Here is a 24,557-nt window from a genome sequence, read left to right on the forward strand (position 1 = left end):
GTTCTCAGACTTGTATTCCGATATCGTTGAGATTTATTGAGATTTTGCATTTGATTCCTTCTACAAAGTTGTTAATCTTATTTTTATCTATCTTATTATGCTTGATTCAATGATTTCTGTGTTTGCATCCTTGACTATGATTTTCGGATCTGAGTAGTGTGGTAGTTCCTGAGGATGGGATAGATTAGGTGGAGGATCTTAGGATGTAGAGTGTTTAAGCTTTGATTGTAAAATTCCCTTCTGGACTAGAGTTAGAATTACTTGTTTCTCTCTGATCAATTGGAACTAGGTTCGAGACATTTCCGCACCCAAAAGGTGTTTGATGAAATGTCTGACCAACTAGTGCCAGAGACTTACGTTCCTAGCCTAAGAGATTAGTTGTCTAGGATGTTTGTTGACACGAATGAACTTGTCTGTCATGCCTGCTCGACCACGTTTCTCTAGCGAGAGCTAGGTATGGAAGTGGTTGCGTCTGAGTAGCTTTTGCCAAGAGATTGGATTAGCTAAGTTGTGATGTTCATTGTTTAGGGATACTTTGCTTATGGTATGTTAAACACTCCTTAGACTAGAATACTCCACCGACATCAATTACCCCATCCTTAGGACTTCTTTCTTTCTGATTTTTATTACATTCCTGGAACTGTTTCGTTTGTTCATGCTTAGAATCGTTTGCGTTTTTATTCACTTTCGCTTCTTGTCATGCATTCTTGTTTCTTGTTCTGTGACTCATTTCCATTTCGCATTTTGATCATTCTAGGACTCTTAGATAAAAACACTCTTTGAATTGGCTTAACTTGTGATTCCTTGATTGCATCTTGATTGCTAGCAACATCCCATTTGGATTGACACCTTAAATACTACAACACTTAAGGTTAATTGAACCTGCTAGGAGACACAAAAATCTTAGTATCAGTGTGTTACAATTGCAGGGAGGCAGGACATCTCAGGTCATCGTGTCCTAAGCTACATCCGATGGTTGTGGCGGTAGTGCAGTTAGGAGGGCATCAGATGGGACAGACAGTGTTACCTTTGCCAGTGGCACTGCATGTGTACACGACAGTGGAGACGGGAGGAACCAGTGCTAACGCGATCACGGGTATAATTTCCTAAACTTAACCTTGTGGTTTTCTATCAATTTTGGATTTGATGTTTGTCTGTGATGAATGTTAGGGTTCTTAGTGCATAAGGTTTGTGTAGGGACCTTATTGGTGGGAGGTTTTCCATCCCATGTGTTATTCGACTCCGGAGCTACTCATTGCTTCATTACCCTAGAGTGTGCCGAGAGGGGCAACATTCATGGAGATCCCAAAGAGCGGCTCAGGACCGTTAAGGTTGTTGGAGGGTGGATTATCAAGGTCTATGGACAGGCTAGAGATGTAGATATACAGGTGGCTGGAGAGTCGATATCGGCAGATCTTGTTATCAGTTCAGTGGAGCTGTATGACGTGATATTGGGCATGAATTGGTTGCACCGGTATAGAGTACATATGGATTACCATCAGGGTAGAGTTGTGTTTGAGAGGCTAAGGGCGAAGAGTTGGTTTTATGAGGGAATGAGGCCGACTTCAGGGAGTCTGGTTATCTCAGTTGTGCAGGCAGAGAAAATGATCAGAAAGGGTCGGGAAAATGTATTTGGCTACAATATCTATGCCGGAGTCTGTCGGGCAGGTTGGTGTGGGTGAGATCCCTGTGGTTCGGGAGTTTGAGGATGTTTTTCAGTAATTGCAAGGGTTACCACCATCTCGGTCTGATCCTTTCACGATTAAGTTGGAACCAGCGACTATCCCATTGTCTAAGGCTCCCTACAGAATGGCGCCAACAGAGATGGCAGAGCTGAAGAAGCAGCTGGAGGTTTTTTTGGGCAAGGGATTCATTCGTCCTAGTACTTCACCATCGGGAGCACCGGTGTTGTTTGTTAAGAAGAAGGATGGAAGTTTCTGCTTGTGTATAGATTATCGGGGTCTGAACCGAGTCACTATGAAGAACAAGTACCATCTCCCGTGGATTGATGAGTTGTTGAATCAGTTGAAGGGTGCTACTTGGTTCTCCAAGATTAATTTGGCGTCAGATTACCACCATATTCCGACATATGAGCTAGATGTCATGAAGACAGCGTTCAAGACGAGGCATGGGAAATATGAGTTTGTGGTGATGCCCTTTGGTTTGACCAATGCACCAGCTGCGTTTATGAGGTTGATGAACAGCGTATTCCAGGAGTTTCTGGATGAGTTTGAGAGCAGTTCTTGAGAGCAGTTCTTGAGAAGTTGCAGGAGCATAAGCTTTTTGCTAGGCTGAGCAAGTGCAGTTTATGGCAGAGAGAGATGGGTTTCTTGGGTCACGTTGTTTCTACAACAGGAGTTTCTGTGGATCCAAAGAAGATTCAGGCCATCAGGGATTGGTCTAGACCGCAGAATGCCACAGAGATCAGGAGTTTTCTTGGTTTGGCAGGGTACTACAGAAATTTTGTGAGGGGTTATACGAGTATGGCACAGCCGATGACTAAGCTGACAGGGAAGGATGTTTCCTTTGTGTGGTCGCCGGAGTGCGAGATGGCTTTTGAGAGTCTGAAGCAGATGTTGACGAGTACACCAGTATTGGCTTTGCCGGAGCAGTATAAGCCATGTGTAGTGTATAAAGATGCTACCATAGTTGGTTTGGGGTGTGTGGTTATGCAGGAGGGGAAGGTTATTGCCTATGCTTCGCGGCAGTTCGGAAGCATAAGGGGAACTACCCTACTCATGACTCGGAGATGGCAGCTGTAGTTTTTGCTTTGAAGATTTGGAGATCTTATCTTTATGCCTGAAGTATATCTTCACTCAGCCTGAGTTGAATTTGAGGCAGAGGCGGTGGATGGAGTTGATGGCAGATTATGATCTGGATATAGCTTATCACCCTGGTAAAGCTAACCTGGTAGTAGACGCTCTGAGCAGGAAACGGGCGGCTTCTGCTCAGGAGCAGGATATGGAGTCTGTGGTAAGTGAGATTAGTACTTTGAGGTTATGTGCTATTTCACAAGAGCCATTGGGACTGGAGGCAGTTGACAAAGCAGATCTTCTGAGTAGAGTGCGGTTGGCTCAGGAGAGTGATGAGGGGCTGGTGAACGCCTCTAGGGCGGAGGGTTCAAAGTATTAGGTCTTTGCTAATGGGATTATCCTGGTGAATGGTCGGGTTTGTGTGCCCAAGGATGAGGGTCTGAGGCAGGAGATTTTGTAAAAGGCTCATTCGAGCAAGTTCTCTGTTCATCCTGGAGAGACCAAGATGTATCGTGACCTTAAACGGTATTATCACTGGGTCGGGATGAAGAAGGATGTCGCTAGTTGGGTCTCGAGGTGTGATACTTGCCAGCTTGTGAAGGCTGAGCATCAGGTGCCGGGACGCCTGTTGCAGATTTTACCCATTCCAAAGTGGAAGTGGGATATGATTACTATGGATTTTGTAGTTGGGTTGCCTGTGTCGCAGACTATGGATGCTATCTGGGTGATTGTGGATCGTCTGACCAAGTCTGCACATTTTCTGGCCATTAGGAAGACTGATGGAGCAATAGTTTTGGCTAAGAAATATGTGAGGGAGATTGTGAGGTTGCATGGTGTGCCTGTGAGCATAGTGTCAGACCGGGATTCCAAGTTCACTTCAGCTTTTTGGAGAGCGTTTCAGGCAGAGTTGGGCACTAAGGTGCATTTGAGTACAACATACCATCCTCACACAGATGGGCAGTCAGAGAGGACGATTCAGACCCTGGAGGACTTGATGAGAATGTGTGTGCTAGATTGGGGTGGTCATTGGGCCGATCACATGAACCTGGTAGAGTTTGCTTACAACAACAGCTATCAAGCGAGTATTGGTATGGCTCCTTATGAGGCGTTCTATGGGAGGCCATGTCGCACACCTTTATGTTGGACTCAGGTGGGGGAGAGGAGCATATTGGATGCAAGTTTTGTTCAAGAGACTACGGAGAAGTTCCGGGTGCTCAAGCTGAACATGAGAGAGGCTCAGGATCGGTAGAGGAGTTATGCTGATCGGAGGAGAAAGGACATTGAGTTTCAGGTTGATGATAGAGTGTATCTCAAGATGGCTATGTTGCGGGGTCCGAATAGGTCATTGACAGAGACTAAGTTGAGTATGAGGTACATGGGTCCTTTCAGGATTGTGGAGCGGGTGGGACCGGTTGCGTACAGGTTGGAGTTACCTGAGGTTATGCATGCGTTTCACAATGTCTTCCACGTGTCAATGCTGAGGAAGTTTCTTCACAAGGATGACAAGGTGTGGGCTAAGATTCCTACGGATCTTCAGCCAACATGACTCTTGAGGCGAGACCATTGAGGGTACTCGAGAGGCGGATCAAAGAACTTCGGCAGAAGAAGATTCCTTTGATGAGAGTCCAGTGGGACTGTGATGGTGTGTTAGAGAAGACTTGGGAGCCAAAGGCGAGGATGAAGACAAGGTTCAAGAAGTGGTTCGAGAAGCAGGTCGAGGCCCGAGCTTGCCTAACCTTGGTCCCAATGTTGTGGTGGTTCGACGACCATGGCTGGAGCAGACGGAGTATTCCAGCCAATCTCTCTTGTTACTTGGTCTCTTGGGGTGGTTGGTTGTGCGACTCAGTAACAAGATGAGATGGTGCTCGGGATGCGAGTCGTTGGCTCGGTGTTGTTGTATCTTATTTTCTTATGTATTTTCGTTAAAGTTGTAACGATTATGATATTTTTGAGATTAATAAGATGAGTATTTCTTTATTTTTAACTCGTGTTGTCATGGAAAAGAGAAGTAGCTCGAGTTTTTATAATTGAAAGTTTCCATAAATAGAAAGTTTCCATAAAAAAGAGGTTTCCATAGTTAGAAGTTTCTAAAAATGGAATGTTTTTTGGAAAGTGTGGTGATCTTTGTGATGATCCTGCGGGAGGTGTGCTTGGGTGGCAGTCTTTGTGACGTGTAATATCATGGCATTGAGTGGTCTTGGTGACATTTTGTACCATGACAGTGGTCTTGGTGACAGAGATCTTGGTGACGCTGGTCAGTAGTAGTGTTTTCTTTGTGATGTTTTGTATCTGATGGTGGTCTTGGTGATAGAGTTCTTGGTGACGCCGGTCAGGGGTAGTGGTCTTGGTGACGCCGGTTACCTTGGTGGTGGTCTTAGTGACGCCGAATACCATGGTGGCGGTCCTGGTGACGTTTGTGGCCTTTGTGGTGGTCCTTTTGGACATATTTGTGACCTTAGTGGCGGTCCTGCGAAACATTCTTGTAGTATTTATGACGTGTTTAGAGTCTTTGTAACGTGTTTAGGTCTTTGTGACCTTTTGGTAGCCTTAATGGCGAGTGTTGGCTGTAGAACATTGCGATGTTCATGCGAGAGCCATAAAGGTAGTTCTGGTCAGTGTGGTACTCGGTCGAGCTCAGAATTATTGCTCTAGGTTTCTGTGTACAGTTATCTCGAAGGACTTTGTGGCCTGAGGGTATAACTGGTATATCGACTTTGGGTGACGATCCGAAGGCGTGCTATAGGGTTATAGCCCGAGAGCGAGATTAGACTTCCTGATACTGTATCTTGAGGGCTAAGGCCCGATGGCGAGCCGGTAAGACTCGAAGGCTGAGACCTGAGAGCGAGGGAGATGCATGAGTTGAGAGCGAATAATGTCAGAGACACGGGTTATTGGCCAGATTGAGTCCTCATAGCTAGTCGGAGGATGTGCGGGCCATAGTGTTGGTTGCACGGGAGATCCTAGACTGTTTGCTTGGTGCTAGATTCGAGGACGAATCTATGCTGGTGGAGGAGAATTATAACATCCGCGAACCAGAAATTCAATCTCTGGTAGGGGTGTCGATCGACACTCATAGTGGTGTCGGTCGACACCTTATGTGGTCGGGTGTTCAGTTTGATTTTAGGATTCTCAGTTTAAGCTGGTTCGGTTTGGGGGTCGTATTTAAAGTGGGAAATCGATATTTTTGGGGAGAAAATACCTAATTGTCGCCGCTTTTGAGTGAGAAAGGAGAGAGAGCAATTCCCAACAGTTTATGTGAGTTTTCCTGAAGATTCTTGAAGCTTTTGTCCCTGTTCTTGTGAATTTTTGGCTTGGAGGTTGGAGATCTAAGGCTGAGAACGTGGAAGAAGCTTGTGGTGGTGTGTTTTTCGTCATTGTTGGTGAGATCTCTCAGTTTAGCAAAGGTGAGTGCATGACCATGGCTTATCTAAGCTGAGATATCTGTTTTGATGATTTTGTGTGTTGTGTGGATGTTTCCTTTGGTTGTTTGTGAGATTTTCGTAGCACTTGAGGCTTGGATTTGTTCCTAGGATCGTGTGGAATGAAAAGGAGAAGCTCGGAGGCGATTTTCAGAGGTTCTGTTCGAAGGACATTGCTGCTCAACATCGATGTCGGTCGACACCAACGCGAGGACGACTCGGGAACTTAGCAAGCGTCGATTGATGCCATGTGGAGGTGTCGGTCGACCCCGTTAGGGTTTTGGGGAGTGTCGAGCAGGTGTCAGTCGACACCCTTCTTACAGTGACCGGTTATGTCTTGTTGCTTTGTGCATGTTCCTGGTTTGTTTTATTATTGTTGTTTGTGGCATGAGAGATCTTATTGCTTGTGTGTATAGCCGAGTAGATGGAAGGATTGCCTCACTAAGTATTTCTGGTAATACTTACGCCTCTCTTTTGTGTCGTGGCGCAGGTAAAGGCAAAGTATGATCGTGGGATCCAGGCGATGATGAGGAGGATGTTTTAGAGGCTTGGTTGTTTGCTCTGTGTCTTGTTAGGATGCTAGAGTGGAACTTAGTGGTCTAGAGTGAATGTTAGGAATGTTGGTTTCATTATTGGTTATGTTCTGGATTATTGTTGGAATTGATGTTATGTTATTTATTTGACGGTTGTTGATTATTGGATTTATTTAATTATTGTTATCCGTTGTTATTCATGTTTGGGGGTAGGTTGCTAGTGAGTATGAGATCACTAGATATTAGGTTATTAAACAAAAAACGGGTCGGGATGTTTCAATGATAGACTAATTTAAAAATATTGAAGATTTTCTAATATATATATATATATCAATAATCAAATGTAATATATTAAAGACACAACTCAAATTTGTATTTAATAGTATTCTATAAGTTATAGTTTGACTGTCTTTAAAACATATGTACTAAAAAAAATGGTATCATAACATAATTGTTTTATCTCCCCCATGGAATAACAGAGAACAATAGTTTCACAATTAATTTATTGTTAATCATACATTTATACTATTTATTTTAAAATGATAAGAAAAACATATTTATATTAAATTTGACAAACTTTTATTTTCATGAATTTTATTAAAAATTAGTTAGACTTAGAATATAAAATATTTGTTTTGTGATATCGTTTCAATAAATTATTTTAAAATTGACTTATCATATTATAAAATTATTTGTTGTTAACTATTACGTTTATATACGAAAATAAAATTAATATATAAGACAACATAATTTATCTATCAAAGTAAGGTCTTACTTTTTTTTTCTTAGAATAATTATCATTTTTTTTTTCCAAAAAAAAATAACTTTAAATAAATTAGTTTATCTTAATTATTTCACGAACATACAAAATTTAATTAACTTTTTTGTAACTAATTGTCCTATTACTATTAAATGGTTTCATACATTTCAAAGTAAAAACTGAAACCAAATTAATTATGAAACGATCGATCCGTTTTTTGTTTTAATAATAAATAACAAATAATAATAATAATAAATACTCTAAACTAGTAGTCTCATATCTACTAGCCACCTAACCACAACCAAACCAAACAGCGGAAAATAGTCAATACCAATATTCAATATCCAATACTAAAACATAACAAATATCTAATAACCAAACAACATGAAACATAGAACCAGCAATCTAGCAATGTTCTAATGACCCAACTCTAGCAACCTAGCAATGCCAGACAACAACCAATCGAGTCCTTATCCTCTTCTTCATTGCTTTGATTCCACGATCACACTTTGCATTTATCTGCACCACAAACACAAATTGAGATACATGAGTATTTGATAAACCCTCAGTGAGCCAATCCTCCCATCTAATGGGCTATACACACAAGCAACTGAGATTCCAATGTCCAAAACAATCAACAAACAAAACATACAAACCAGGAAGCAAGTATCGTCTCGCTGGAAGGGAGGTGTCGACCTACACCAGCCAAGTGTCGACTGACACTGGCACTTGGTGTTGACCAACACTAGCCCATAGTGTTAATCGATGCTGCTCACTGGTTTCGATCGATACTGACTCTGCAATCGCAATCCGCTCGAAGCCGAGAGTCGAATCTCGCTTCCCCTCATCTCCAATCCGTCCAAAACTCATTCCCAAAGCCATATGAGTCTGTAGGAACCTATAACAACCATAACAAGCAAGAAAACACCGCAAACAACACCAAATAAGCAAGACAACGAAATCTCAGGCTTAGATCAGCCATGGTCATGCACTCACCTCTTAGCAGGAAGATTCTGATCAACAGCAACGAATCCAACCCTCCTCGCAAGCTTTTAGCACCTTCCTAGCCTCAGATCTCCCAAGAAAAGCCAACAAATCTCACAAACTCTCCCAAAAACTCAAGAACACTTATTTTCTCTCAAAACTCTGAAAAGCAGCGACAGAAGGAACTTCCCAAACCCTTCTCATCGATAAAACACTTAAATATCTTGTTTCAATAGTTTTTCCTTAAACCAAACCGACCCAAATCGACAATTAAGTCAATCTGGTCAAACCATAAATTAAAGGTGTCGACCGACACCACCATTGGTGTCGATCGACACCTATCCCCAAAATACACATTTTGGTTCGCGGATGTTACAAATTATGATAGACTAATTTAAAAATATAAAAAAATTTCTAATATATAAAAACCTTCATTATATTCAATAATCATATATATTGTATTAAAGACACAACTCAAATATTTATTAATAATAATTTATAAGTTCCGTTTGATTGTCTTCAAAACATATGTACTAAAAAAACATAATGGTATCATAACATGATTGCTTTATAATCCTATGATATAACAGAAAACAATAATTTCAAAAATTAAGATATTGTTAATTATAACATTTATATTAAAATGATTAGAAATAGAGACAATATATAGAAATAAAAATATTTTAAATTTCACACATTTTTCTTTTCATGATTTTTTATAAAAACAGGTTAAACTTATAGTATAAGATATTTGTTTTATGATATCGTTTTAATAAATTATTTAAAAATTGACTTATCATATATAAAACTATTTTTTTTGTTAACTATTACTTTTAGATGATGACAATAAAATTAATATATAGGACAACATAAAATTATCTATCAAAATAATTAAGTAAGATCTTACATTTGTTTTTTGTCAACAAAATACAAGATCAGCTCAAATCTTACATTTTTCTTTCTAGATTATTTATCCGTTTTTTATTTTTTTAAAAAAGAAAAATTATAAAAAAAATATAATTTATCTTAACTATTTAACGAAAATACCATATAGTAATGGTATCTTAATATCTTGACAAAAATAATTAACTATTTATCTTAACTATTTAAAATTAATATTTTGACTTTGCTATAAGTAATGGTCTTATTACTATAGTAACACCACAATACTGTTTAAATAATTTCAACAATATATTGTAAATCAAAAATATTTAGTAATATGTACTTAACTTTCCTCTTTTTCATGACCTTTCTATGAAACACTATATAACATATATAAATTATAAATTGTAGTTGAACCGTAGTATTATGAATATTATTTTTTAAGACGTATATTAATAATTACATCTGTACATTTCATATATAATTGAGTAAAAACTTCATTTTATATTTCAACTTAATAATACATACATAAACTACGCATCGCGTAGACTACTTTCTAGTATAATGCAATTCCTTAATTAGTTCTAACCATTAGCCCTTTACCACTTGGTTTGTAACTTAAGTAGTTTGCTTTATTTTTGTTTCCAACATCTTTCCTAATTAAAAACTGATTTTCAAATTTAAAAAATTCACGTCACTTAAAAAAAATGCATAACTTTCCTCCGTGGTGTCTGTGGTGTGTGTATATTAGAAAGGGGAAAGTTTAAGAATAACATAAAGGCTGCCAATGGTTGCTTAAATTTGAAAAAATGGGTTGAACAAAATTGGGTTGAATAATATTCAATTCATTCATCTCCAAAATAGTGGTTGAACAAGTTAAACATTTTTGCTATAGGATTAATTTATTTTTTTTAATTTTTTAAGTTGAATGGTTGAATAGTTTTTTCCAACCTATTCAACATTTTCAATGCAAATGGTGAAAATTGGTTGAATAATTTTTTTCAACCTGTTCAATCTGTTCAACCTTGCAACCATTTGTACCCAAAGTTCCTCAATATTTGGAGAAGGATGAGGGTTCCTGCAAAAAAAACTAAGAACACCTTTCTACGTTACTTTTTCCTGTTCGTTTGTGGTTTTGTGTTGATGGAGGTTGGTTCAGGACAAAACCAAGGACGTGAAATCAAAGTAGGAGTAGTTCTTGATCTCCAAACTATTTTTTCCATGATCTGCCTCACTGCCATTAAAATGTCTTTGTCCGATTTCTATAAAGATAATTCCAATTACAGCTCAAGAATCGTGCTTCATGTCAGAGATTCCATGGAAGATGTTGTTCAAGCTTCAGCCGCAGGTTTGATTGTCTGACCATTCTTCTACATGATCATAACTTATAGCCATATATATGCTTTGGGTTCAAAATTTCAAATTATCGATGTTATTCAAAATTCATTTTCAATTTTCTTATTAAAGGAACAAAAAGGTAAAGGCCGATTTAACTTTGTTAATTGTTAATTGTTAATTTTGTTGGTAGCTAGAAAGGAAAAAAGAAATTAGGATAGCAAGTTCTGAAAATGCTTGGTTGGAAGAGAGATGAAACGTTCTATTGACTAGATCAGAATCTAAGTATCCTCTTATGTGGTCTGTATTTAGAGGAAGCTATTATTGATAGACATAGACTTCAATTAATTTTCTTCTTATCTTTTGTCGGCATTAAAAGAAGTCTTTACGTACTGTCACCTCAGCGGACAGGATTCTAAATTTCAACACATTTAGAATTCAACTCAGTGTAAATTTTAATACACAAAATTATTCGATTGTTATTTCTAAATTAAGAGACGTGGTTACACTTAACCTTTTTTTTTTTTGGATTGTCTTTGCTTGTGGTGCAAGCAGCCTTGGACCTAATCAAGAACGAGCAAGTGAGCGCCATCATCGGACCAAGAAACTCAATGCAAGCACAATTTATGATCAGATTGGCTGACAAAGCTCAAGTACCTACCATCACATTCTCTGCAACAAGCCCTCTTTTGACATCCATTAATAGCCCTTACTTCGTCCGAGCCACTATTGACGACTCATCCCAGTTTAAAGCCATTGCCGCCATTGTCAAATACTTTGGTTGGAGAAGCGTCGTAGCCATTTATGTGGATAACGAGTTAGGTGAAGGTATCATGCCTTACTTGTCTGACGCTTTAAAAGACGTGAAAGTCAATAGAAGTGTGATCTCTCCGGAGGCTAACGATGCCCAGATTTCAAAGGAACTAGATATGCTCATAGCGATGCAGACGAGGGTATTCTTTGTCCATATGTCTTCAAGTCTTGCTCTACGGGTTTTTCAGAAAGCTAAAGAAAAGAAGATGATGGAGGAAGGGTATGTATGGTTAATGACCAATGGAATGACGCATATGATGAGACATATCGACCACGGTCGTAGCTTGAATACTCTAGAGGGCGTGTTAGGTGTCAGGAGCCATGTCCCTAAATCAAAAGAGCTTGAAGATTTTGACTTACGATGGAAAAGAACGTTTAAGAATGATAATCCATTGGTGGAGGATGATGTAAAGCTGAACGTTTTCGCACTATGGGCATATGATTCTATCACGGCATTGGCTAAGGCCGTGGAGAAAGCCAACACAAAGAGCTTGTGGTATGATAACTCAAACACTTTAGTAAATAGCAGGACAGATTTGGGGACCTTAGGGGTTTCTCGCTCCGGTTCAAGTCTTGTAGAGGCTCTCTCAGATGTAAGATTCAAGGGCTTAGCAGGAGAGTTTAATCTTATTAACAGGAAGCTCGAGTCATCAACGTTTGAGATAATTAATTTTGTTGGAAATGAAGAGAGGATTATAGGAATTTGGACACCGAGCAGTGGACTGGTGAATCCAGTTTCAAACAACAAAACGTTGGATCAGGTGATATGGCCAGGGAAGTCCACAGATGTTCCTAAAGGTTGGGAGATTCCAGGGAAGAAGCTTAGAGTGGGTGTTCCAGTGAAGAGAGGCTTCTTGAAATTTGTGGACATAAAGGAAGATACGACCAGATTCACAATGACCCCGACCGGTTACTCTATCGACGTCTTTGAAGCTGCTCTCAAAAATTTGTCTTACCAAGTCATTCCTGAATACTCCGCTTTTGATTCTCCAGATCAGAGCTACGACAATATAGTCCACCAAGTCTATAATGGGGTTAGTTCGCTCTTTCTTCCATATTTCGACGTTATGTATAAATTAAAATGTAATTTCTAACATGTCATTTTTAATAAATGAGTCAGAGGTACGACGTAGTTGTGGGAGATGTAACCATCATAGCAAACAGGTCATTGTATGTTGATTTCACGTTACCATACACGGAGTCTGGAGTGTTTATGTTAGTGCCGATGAGAGACAGTAATAACAAGAACACATGGGTGTTCCTCAAACCTTGGAGCTTAGACCTATGGGTCACCACCGCTTGCTTTTTTGTATTCATGGGATTATAGTGTGGATTCTAGAACACAGAGTCAACATCGACTTCCGTGGACCGCCTCACCACCAGATCGGAACCAGTTTCTGGTTCTCCTTTTCCGCTATGAACTTTCCCCATCGTAAGTTACTTACACCAATAAATTGATTCAAGTAATTAAGATATAAATGTTGTAATTATTATGAGTGTGTGTGAATATAGGCGAGAAAGTGGTGAGCAATTTAGCAAGGTTTGTGGTGATTGTGTGGTGTTTTGTGGTGTTTGTGCTCACTCAGAGCTACACAGCGAATCTCACCTCTATCTTTACGGAACAACGGTTCAAACCAGATGTCACAACTATGAAAGATCTGATCACAAATGAAGAGAGCGTAGGGTACCAAATAGGCTCGTTCGTGCGTGAACTTTTAAAAATTCAAGGATTTAGTGAATCTAAGCTCAAGCCTTGTAATAATTCCGAGCACTGCCACAAGCTTTTATCCGATGGGCCAAGGAAAGGTGGTATCGCAGCAGCTTTCGATGAAATGCCCTACCTTAAAGTTATCCTTTTTCAGTTTTGCTCCAAATACTCGTTGGTTGAACCTTCCTTTAAGACAGCTGGTTTTGGCTTTGTAAGTTCCTTCTTTTTTCCTTTCACAAATCAGCAAAAACAAGTTTGCAACTCGATTATTAACGTAAGTATCTTCCTGTTCGACTTTTATTTGCATGATTTTTGTGTAGGTATTCCCAAAGAACTCATCTCTGAGGGGGGATGTCTCAAGGGCGATTTTGAATGTGACTCAAGGCAAAGAGATGAAAGTTATAGAGGACAAATATTTCGGGAATCAGAGCAGTTATCCTGATCCAGATACAGCTGATTTGTCATCCCACCGTCTCACCCTTAGTAGCTTCTGGGGTCTGTTTCTAATAGCAGGCCTTGCTTCATTCCTAGCACTTCTCCTCTTCGTAGCCATTTTCTTGTACGACCACAGGCACACATTGTTTGGTGACTCCGAAAATTCCTTTTCTGAAAAGCTAACTTTTTTGCTTAGAAACTTTGATGAGAAGGACAAAAAATCACACATGTTCAAGGAAAGTGCCGTTCATAATGTGAGTTCACCTATAACAAAATGCACTCCAAGACCTTCGACAATGCAGATCACTTCATGGCCAGGAAGTTCGGCGCAAGATATGTAGTTTGAGCCAAGAAGTGTGTCTTTCGTCCAGAGCGAAGAGTCTTCTACTCCCCAATTGGAACAAGATGATGATGAAGTAACTACTGAATAATAAATACAAGTTGTTGAAGCTAGACTGTCAAAAAAAGGTTGGACTGAATCATATTTACATTCGATGACCCGTGTCATGTGCGGGAGTAATTATCTATGTATATTAATGTTTTGATTTTAAGTAAGAACAATAAGATATATGGACTACAACACATTAATTCATGAAACATATAATCTATATAAACAGGTAAGTTAAAACACATTTTAAACTTGAATTAATATATAGTATGGTGAAAATGACACTAAATCACTGATATATATGGTGTTTCTAAACCACGATTAGATAGATTCAAAATTCGACTGTAAACCCCTACTCGATGAAGAGATGAAATTGGTAATTGCGGGGTTTACATAATGTAATTTTGTGGTTGATTAAACTGGAATCACCTATTGTAATTGCATATTCAAATTGTATGGAATTTAATAGTTTGAGTTATGTAACGATTTTAATAGCTTTGCGGGAAAATGGTTTTGGATTGCATTGGTAGGAGTCGTCTACAGTAGATTGAAAATTACCGGTTTGTGTTTTGGATTGTGTTCATAAAATGGTTTTGGATTGCGTTTGAGATTTTGACGAAAAAATTACCGGTTTGTGTTTTGGCAGGAAAATTACGGATTTGGGATTTTGGCAGGAAATTACAAGTTTGCTTTTTTTTACGGGAAAAATTGTAGGTTTGAGATTTTGCCGGGAAATTTACGGAATGCGTTTTTGGCAGAAAATTGTGGATTTTTCATTTTGGCGGGAAAATTGTGGATTTACATTTTTGGCGGGAAATTTACGGTTTTTAGCGGCAAAATAATAAATTCTGAATTTTGGCGGGAAAATTACGGATTTGCGTTTTTAGCAGAAAATTAGGAGTTTGCTTTTTAGCGGCAAAATTGCGGGTTTGGGATTTTGGCTGAAAAATTATGATATGATGATGACATCATGATATTATTATGATTGTGAAGGTATGATGATGATAGTACGAAGAAGATGATGATAGTAGTATGATGATAATGATGGTAGTATGATGATGATGATAATAGTATGATCATGGTAGGATGATGATGATGATGATAGTATGATGATGGTGATAGTATGATGATGATGATAGTATGATAATGTTGATGATATTAGGTTGATCATGTAGAAATTGATGGGTAAGTGGGTTAACTCATAAATTCATTATAACCAAACTCATTTGATTCATTAACTCATTTAATCATCAACTCATTTAACCCATCAACTCATTAGGGTAAAAAATTTTAACTCATTAGAGTTCATGAATTGAGTTGAATTGAATTGAATTATTAGTCTTGACCCATTTTGACACCCCTACACCCCTACCTCTACCAAAGGCTTAACCTATCTAATCGAGGTTTATAAAAACTTGGTATTACAATAACTAAACGAAATCAACACTTTTTAATTCCATATGTTGGATAGTATATAGACTTCAAAAATGATTGTAAATTTCCACGAAGTTTCTTTCTTTCTTTGTTAAATTTTCCAATATTATAATTTTCTTGTCTATGTTAAGATCTCGCTTGCTACTTGCTAGCTAGAATGCGAATCAGTATCTTCTCTCTAACACCAAAGAAGACTGAGGTTGGAAAATTTTCAAAGTAAACGTATAGCCAAAAAACCGATGTGACAATAGTAGATAATGACAAAAACTAGCTCGTACTTGCAAGAATATCGTCCATACATTTTTTTCCCTGTCTCTATCAATTCGTAACTACATTTTAATATATTTTTAAAAAAACAACAACAACAACAAATTTTCAACCCATTTTGTTCCATCTGCGTGTGTGTACATATATATATATATGTATATGCAATAGAAAGAAAGAAAAAGGAAGTCAAAGAATGACTTAAAGTTCCTCAATCTTTGGGTAAAGATGATGAACTCGACCAAAAGTTTTAATAGTAACTTTATGGGTTACTTTGTCCTGTTTGTTTGGGGTTTTGTGTTGATGGAGGTTGGTTTTGGACAAAACCAAGCAACTGAAATCAAAGTAGGAGTAGTGCTTGATCTCCAAACTTCATTTTCCAAGATCTGCCTCACTTCTATGAACATGTCGTTGTCCGATTTCTATAAAAAACATGCTGATTACACAACACGGCTTGCGATTCACGTAAGAGATTCCATGGAAGATGTTNCTTGCTTCATTCCTAGCACTTCTCCTCTTCGTAGCCATTTTCTTGTACGACCACAGGCACACATTGTTTGGTGACTCCGAAAATTCCTTTTCTGAAAAGCTAACTTTTTTGCTTAGAAACTTTGATGAGAAGGACAAAAAATCACACATGTTCAAGGAAAGTGCCGTTCATAATGTGAGTTCACCTATAACAAAATGCACTCCAAGACCTTCGACAATGCAGATCACTTCATGGCCAGGAAGTTCGGCGCAAGATATGTAGTTTGAGCCAAGAAGTGTGTCTTTCGTCCAGAGCGAAGAGTCTTCTACTCCCCAATTGGAACAAGATGATGATGAAGTAACTACTGAATAATAAATACAAGTTGTTGAAGCTAGACTGTCAAAAAAAGGTTGGACTGAATCATATTTACATTCGATGACCCGTGTCATGTGCGGGAGTAATTATCTATGTATATTAATGTTTTGATTTTAAGTAAGAACAATAAGATATATGGACTACAACACATTAATTCATGAAACATATAATCTATATAAACAGGTAAGTTAAAACACATTTTAAACTTGAATTAATATATAGTATGGTGAAAATGACACTAAATCACTGATATATATGGTGTTTCTAAACCACGATTAGATAGATTCAAAATTCGACTGTAAACCCCTACTCGATGAAGAGATGAAATTGGTAATTGCGGGGTTTACATAATGTAATTTTGTGGTTGATTAAACTGGAATCACCTATTGTAATTGCATATTCAAATTGTATGGAATTTAATAGTTTGAGTTATGTAACGATTTTAATAGCTTTGCGGGAAAATGGTTTTGGATTGCATTGGTAGGAGTCGTCTACAGTAGATTGAAAATTACCGGTTTGTGTTTTGGATTGTGTTCATAAAATGGTTTTGGATTGCGTTTGAGATTTTGACGAAAAAATTACCGGTTTGTGTTTTGGCAGGAAAATTACGGATTTGGGATTTTGGCAGGAAATTACAAGTTTGCTTTTTTTTACGGGAAAAATTGTAGGTTTGAGATTTTGCCGGGAAATTTACGGAATGCGTTTTTGGCAGAAAATTGTGGATTTTTCATTTTGGCGGGAAAATTGTGGATTTACATTTTTGGCGGGAAATTTACGGTTTTTAGCGGCAAAATAATAAATTCTGAATTTTGGCGGGAAAATTACGGATTTGCGTTTTTAGCAGAAAATTAGGAGTTTGCTTTTTAGCGGCAAAATTGCGGGTTTGGGATTTTGGCTGAAAAATTATGATATGATGATGACATCATGATATTATTATGATTGTGAAGGTATGATGATGATAGTACGAAGAAGATGATGATAGTAGTATGATGATAATGATGGTAGTATGATGATGATGATAATAGTATGATCATGGTAGGATGATGATGATGATGATAGTATGATGATGGTGATAGTATGATGATGATGATAGTATGATAATGTTGATGATATTAGGTTGATCATGTAGAAATTGATGGGTAAGTGGGTTAACTCATAAATTCATTATAACCAAACTCATTTGATTCATTAACTCATTTAATCATCAACTCATTTAACCCATCAACTCATTAGGGTAAAAAATTTTAACTCATTAGAGTTCATGAATTGAGTTGAATTGAATTGAATTATTAGTCTTGACCCATTTTGACACCCCTACACCCCTACCTCTACCAAAGGCTTAACCTATCTAATCGAGGTTTATAAAAACTTGGTATTACAATAACTAAACGAAATCAACACTTTTTAATTCCATATGTTGGATAGTATATAGACTTCAAAAATGATTGTAAATTTCCACGAAGTTTCTTTCTTTCTTTGTTAAATTTTCCAATATTATAATTTTCTTGTCTATGTTAAGATCTCGCTTGCTACTTGCTAGCTAGAATGCGAATCAGTATCTTCTCTCTAACACCAAAGAAGACTGAGGTTGGAAAATTTTCAAAGTAAACGTATAGCCAAAAAACCGATGTGACAATAGTAGATAATGACAAAAACTAGCTCGTACTTGCAAGAATATCGTCCATACATTTTTTTCCCTGTCTCTATCAATTCGTAACTACATTTTAATATATTTTTAAAAAAACAACAACAACAACAAATTTTCAACCCATTTTGTTCCATCTGCGTGTGTGTACATATATATATATATGTATATGCAATAGAAAGAAAGAAAAAGGAAGTCAAAGAATGACTTAAAGTTCCTCAATCTTTGGGTAAAGATGATGAACTCGACCAAAAGTTTTAATAGTAACTTTATGGGTTACTTTGTCCTGTTTGTTTGGGGTTTTGTGTTGATGGAGGTTGGTTTTGGACAAAACCAAGCAACTGAAATCAAAGTAGGAGTAGTGCTTGATCTCCAAACTTCATTTTCCAAGATCTGCCTCACTTCTATGAACATGTCGTTGTCCGATTTCTATAAAAAACATGCTGATTACACAACACGGCTTGCGATTCACGTAAGAGATTCCATGGAAGATGTTGTTCAGGCTTCAGCTGCAGGTTCGTGTCTTCTCTGTCACTTGCTTCTCCACTGCATGTACCACATTATTAATTTGTATTTAGTAATACATAAGTTCTAATTTAGAACTTAAGGTTAATTAGGACCATACATAATCTAACTATAGTGGTAGTATTTTTATTGAATCTAACCAATCTATTACATAATTTCAAATTGTAGGCTATTTGTATAATACCCATATATGAACGGGTGTTCGCAACCTTTTGGATCCAGACTTTATAACAATGGCAATTATTTTAGCTACGTCCTTATGATAGTAATCAGTCTGCAACTTATATAATCATCGTTATTCGAATATAGAAACACATGTTAAGCAAATTTGTGACGATCTTGAGGAAAAAAACAAATAAGTTGGAGATTGTACACAACACGTACGGTAAAATGTCTGTGGAAAAATGGTTTGGGTTGTATTAGAAAAAGTGTTCTAACAAAGGTCTAACCTATCTAAAACATGATTTCACAATAACTAAACGAAATCAACACTTTTAACTCTATATGTTGGATTATTTAGACTACAAAAATGATCATATAAGTTTTTTTCCTCTTCACAAATTTGCTACAGATTTGTGAAAGCATTGTTTAGTTGCAATTTCTTTTTTAAACAGTTTCATCTGTTTAAATCATGATAAAAAAAAGGTAGTAAAGGTACTAAAACACTACAAATGGATGTCTTGTATCACTTAAATTGCATCACAAAACTAAATGCTGTTTTGAGTATATATATATTTTATGTGGGTCAAATTAATTAGTACTAGGTACTAACCCGCGGAAACCGCGGGCTGAACTTTTTATTTGATGAAAATTTTTAATAATTTATTTTGTTATTATGTTATTTATAAAGATTTGTGATTAAAAATTTGGTTTGCTTATATTAAAATTTTTGTATTTTAAAAATATTTATTGAAAACCTGTCAATAAAACATTTGCATGTAATGAACTTTAGATTTTATTCGATTAGATTTTTAAAATTTTAGCTGTTAATTTTTTTCAAAGTACGAATTAGTTTTGATTCCAGTAGATTTTTTTTTTACTTTTCTACAATTTATTTTATTTTATATGTCCCCAATTTTCGTTTTAAATTAATTTTATTTATTTAATTAATTAATTAATCTTAATTAAGTTTTTCTAATGGTAATTAAATGTAATTTTTTACACATTTTAAAGTTAGTTTTAAATTTGTACTTTCCAATTAATATAGTAGGATGTTATCTTTCTAAGGAGATAGGATTTATATGAAGATGACACCGTTTGTTTACTATTCAAGTGTTCTCTTAGTTTGATTGACAAAGTCTTCCTTTCCTTCCTTATCTTCGGAGCATCGCTGACCACTAGATAGTTTCGTCAGAATATACATTTACTAATATTTTAGCTCTGCTATCTGCGTAAATAATAATAATTGTCAACTATAAGTAAGAGTTAAAGAATCATTTATTTCTTATTCTTTATGTTTGCTTGTGATGCAAGCAGCCTTGGACCTAATCAAGAACGAGGAAGTGAGCGCGATCATTGGGCCAAGAAGCTCCATGCAAACCGAGTTTATGATCAGGCTAGCCAACATATCACAAGTACCGACCATTACATTTTCGGCTACATGCCCTTCACTGACATCCATCAATAGCCCTTACTTCGTCCGAGCCACTCTCGACGACTCATCCCAGGTCAGAGCCATTGCGGCCATTGTCAAATCATTCGGCTGGAGAAACGTCGTTGCAGTATATGTGGACAACGAATTCGGAAAAGGAATAATGCCTTACTTGTCTGACGCTTTAAATGACGTGCAAGCTTTCGTAGTCAATAGATGTTTGATCCCTCAGGATGCTAATGATGATCAGATTCTCAAGGAGCTTTATAAGCTAATGACTATGCAAACAAGGGTATTCGTTGTCCACATGCCACCAACTCTCGGTTTTCGGTTTTTTCAGAAAGCCAGAGAGATCGGGATGATGGAGGAAGGATATGTATGGTTATTGACAGATGGAGTGATGAATTTAATAAAATCTAACGAACGTGGTAGCAGTTTTGAGAATATGCAAGGGGTTTTAGGCGTGAGGAGCCATATCACTAAATCAAAAGACCTAGAAGATTTCAGATTGAGATGGAAGAAAACGTTTGAGAAGAAGAACTCACTGAAGGGGGATGATGTAGAGCTGAACATTTTTGCATTAAGAGCATATGATTCGATCACTGCATTAGCCATGGCCGCGGAGAACACCAACATAAAGAGTTTGTGGTATGATAATCCGATCGCTTCAACAAACAACAAGACAGATCTAGGGACCCTAAAGGTCTCTCGCTATGGTCCAAGTCTTCTAGAGGCTCTTTCGAACGTAAGATTCAAGGGTTTAGCCGGAGAGTTTAAACTCGTTAATCGGCAGTTCGAATTATCAGCGTTTGAAGTCATCAATATTATTGGAAATGAAGAGAGAATTATCGGATTCTGGAGACCAGACAATGGACTTGTGAATGCTTATTCAAACAAAACAATGTTGTTAAGAGGGGAGAGGTTTGGGCCAGTGATATGGCCAGGGAAGTCGAAAGTTGTTCCGAAAGGTTGGGAGATTCCAACGAATGGGAAGATGCTTAGAGTGGGCGTTCCAGTGAAGAAAGGATTCTTAAATTTTGTGGATGCAAAGACCGATCCAATCACTAACGAATTGACTCCAACGGGTTACTGTATTGACGTCTTCGAAGCTGCTCTTAAAAAGTTGCATTACTCAGTCATTCCTAAATATATTGCTTTCCTGTCTCCAGATGAGGACTACGACGAAATGGTATACATGGTCTATAATGGGGTTAGTTCTCTTTTTCTTCCCCTATCTTTTAGGAGTACTAGGTAACAATCTCAAGATTCTTTTATTTTTATTTTTATTTTTAATTAACAATTAGCAGAGTAATTAATGTCGATTATGTTTTTTTTTTCCCTTTGATGTGTGATTGATTTCTAATATGTTATTAATAATTAATGAGTCAGACGTACGCCGCAGTTGTGGGAGATGTAACCATCATAGCAAACAGGTCACTGTATGTTGATTTCACGCTACCATACACAGAGTCTGGAGTGTCTATGATGGTGCCGCTCAAGGACAACAAGAACAAGAACACATGGGTGTTCCTAAAACCTTGGAGCTTAGACCTATGGGTCACCACTACTTGCTTTTTCGTATTCATTGGGTTCATTGTGTGGATTTTAGAACACAGAGTCAACACCGACTTTCGTGGACCACCTCACCACCAGATAGGAACCAGTTTCTGGTTCGCTTTCTCCACTATGAACTTTGCTCACCGTAAGTTACACCAATCAAGAANATGGACTTGTGAATGCTAATTCAAACAAAACAACGTTGTTAGGAGGGGAGAGGTTCGGGCCAGTGATATGGCCAGGGAAGTCACATGTTGTTCCGAAAGGTTGGGAGATTCCAACGAATGGGAAGATGCTTAGAGTGGGCGTTCCAGTGAAGAAAGGCTTCTTAAATTTTGTGGATGCAAAGAAAGATCCGATCACTAACGAATTGACTCCAACGGGTTACTGTATTGACGTCTTCGAAGCTGCTCTTAAAAAGTTGCATTACTCAGTCATTCCTAAATATATTGCTTTCGTGTCTCCAGATGAGAACTACGACGAAATGGTATACCAAGTCTATAATGGGGTTAGTTCTCTTATTCTTCCCCTATCTTTTAGAAGTACTAGGTAACAATCTCAAGGTTCTTTTATTTTTATCTTTAATTAACAATTAGTAGAGTAATTAATGTCGATTTTTTTTTTTTTTTCCATTGATGTGTGATTGATTTCTAATATGTTATTAATTATTAATGAGTCAGACGTACGACGCAGTTGTGGGAGATGTAACCATCATAGCAAACAGGTCACTGTATGTTGATTTCACGCTACCATACACAGAGTCTGGAGTGTCTATGATGGTGCCGCTCAAGGACAACAAGAACAAGAACACATGGGTGTTCCTAAAACCTTGGAGCTTAGACCTATGGGTCACCACTACTTGCTTTTTCGTATTCATTGGGTTCATTGTGTGGATTTTAGAACACAGAGTCAACACCGACTTTCGTGGACCACCTCACCACCAGATAGGGACCAGTTTCTGGTTCGCTTTCTCCACTATGAACTTTGCTCATCGTAAGTTACACCAATCAAGAAATAATTTGTTTTTTCTGTTTATAATCAAGAACTAGTTAAATAGCGTAGTGGTGTTGTTTGAGTCCTAGAAATTTCAACTTGTAAGATAACGCTGGGAAACGAGTCCCATCATTTATAACCATCATTAAATTTCACCTTCATCAGTTACTATAGAAACTTTTAATATCTACATTATGATTTATTATAACCTAATTTATCATCAATACGATTCCAAATTAAGAAGCAATATTATAATGATGTAGTACAACTTGTTTGTGTATATAGGTGAGAAGGTGGTGAGCAATTTAGCGAGGTTTGTGGTGTTAGTGTGGTGCTTCGTGGTGCTTGTGCTGATTCAGAGCTATACAGCGAATCTCACCTCTTTCCTCACAGTTCAACGGTTTCAACCAGAGGTCACAAATTGGAAAGATCTCATAAAAAATAATGAATATGTAGGGTACCAACGTGGCACTTTCGTGTCTAACCTTTTGGAAAGTCAAGGGTTTAATAAATCTCAGCTCAAACCTTTTGGTTCTGCCGAAGAATGCGACGAGCTTTTTTCCAATGGGACAATCGCAGCATCTTTTGACGAAGTGGCCTACCTTAAACTTATCCTTTCTAAGAACTGCTCTAGATATGCTATGGTTGAACCAACCTTTAAGACGGCTGGTTTCGGATTTGTAAGTTCTTTTACCTTACACTCAACTTTTAGAAAATAGCAAAATATAAACGTATTTTAAATATTTAGGTATTTTCACTGATAGCTTTTCTGCTTCCATGATCATTAATTTTGTAGGTGTTCCCCAAGAATTCACCTTTGACGGATGATGTCTCCAGGGCTATCTTGAATGTGACTCAAGGCGAAGAAATGCAACATATAGAGAATAAATGGTTCAAGAAACAAAGTGATAATTGTCCTGATCCAAAGACCGATCTTTCATCCAACAGTCTCAGCGTCAGTAGCTTCTGGGGTTTGTTTCTAATAGCAGGCATCGCTTCGTTCCTGGCACTTCTCATCTTCGTGGTCACCTTCTTGTACGAACACAAGCTCACACTCTTCGCTGACTCTGAACATTCCTTCCCTAGAAAGTTAAAATCTTTGGTTAGAATTTTTGATGAGAAAGACATAAAGTCTCATACGTTCAAGGAGAATGCCGTTCATAATGTGAGCTCACCTATTACTCAAGGAAGTTCAACCCCTTTGACCGATCAGGGCACTCCATTGCCACGAAGTCCATCACAAAATAGGGAGTTTGAATCAAGAAGAGTGCCTTCGATCCCGAACGGAGAACTATTCACTCTGCAATCAAAACAAGTTGAAGATGAGGAGTCTACTATTAATGTGAAGGTGAATGATTAAAAGCAGTTTCAAAAGTGCATTACAAATTAGCCACTCCATTTGTATTGCTTTTGTTGACGCTATATGTTGAGTTTAAACTAATCAAGGTTAACACCTTTTATTCCTATGTTTGTTTTCAAACTGAGTGTCAAAGTTAGATTTCTTAATTTGGATTCTAGTCTTCTTCCTTTTAGTCATATAACCATTAGGGAGGTATAGAAACAACGCAAAACTTTGTAATATGCAAAATGACACATAAAATTTTCGGTCTTTTTCATCGTTTTGAAAAAATAGAATATTGACAAAACTAATATTTGTTTTTGATTTGCCTACACTATACGTCTTCATGTCCTAT

General features: G+C 37.5%; 2 protein-coding genes and 1 pseudogene across 2 annotated transcripts; all 3 read left to right on the forward strand.

The window, feature by feature from the left end:
* LOC104704406 lies at positions 3,259–4,299 on the forward strand. The gene is made up of 3 exons (XM_010420502.1): positions 3,259–3,500; positions 3,707–3,841; positions 4,143–4,299. Exons 1-3 carry the CDS (start codon positions 3,259–3,261, stop codon positions 4,297–4,299), a joined length of 534 nt encoding a protein of 177 aa, XP_010418804.1.
* LOC104700599 lies at positions 10,332–14,154 on the forward strand (annotated as a pseudogene).
* Positions 18,388–24,219, forward strand: LOC104700600 (glutamate receptor 2.7-like). Its single transcript, XM_010416138.2, is given in 6 exon segments — positions 18,388–18,712; positions 20,199–21,523; positions 22,551–22,863; positions 23,149–23,543; positions 23,660–24,200; positions 24,203–24,219. Coding segments are annotated over 6 exon segments (2,871 nt in total). The 5' UTR covers positions 18,388–18,432.

This window comes from Camelina sativa, chromosome 7, assembly GCF_000633955.1.
Source record: "Camelina sativa cultivar DH55 chromosome 7, Cs, whole genome shotgun sequence".
Classification (NCBI taxonomy): Eukaryota; Viridiplantae; Streptophyta; class Magnoliopsida; order Brassicales; family Brassicaceae; genus Camelina; species Camelina sativa.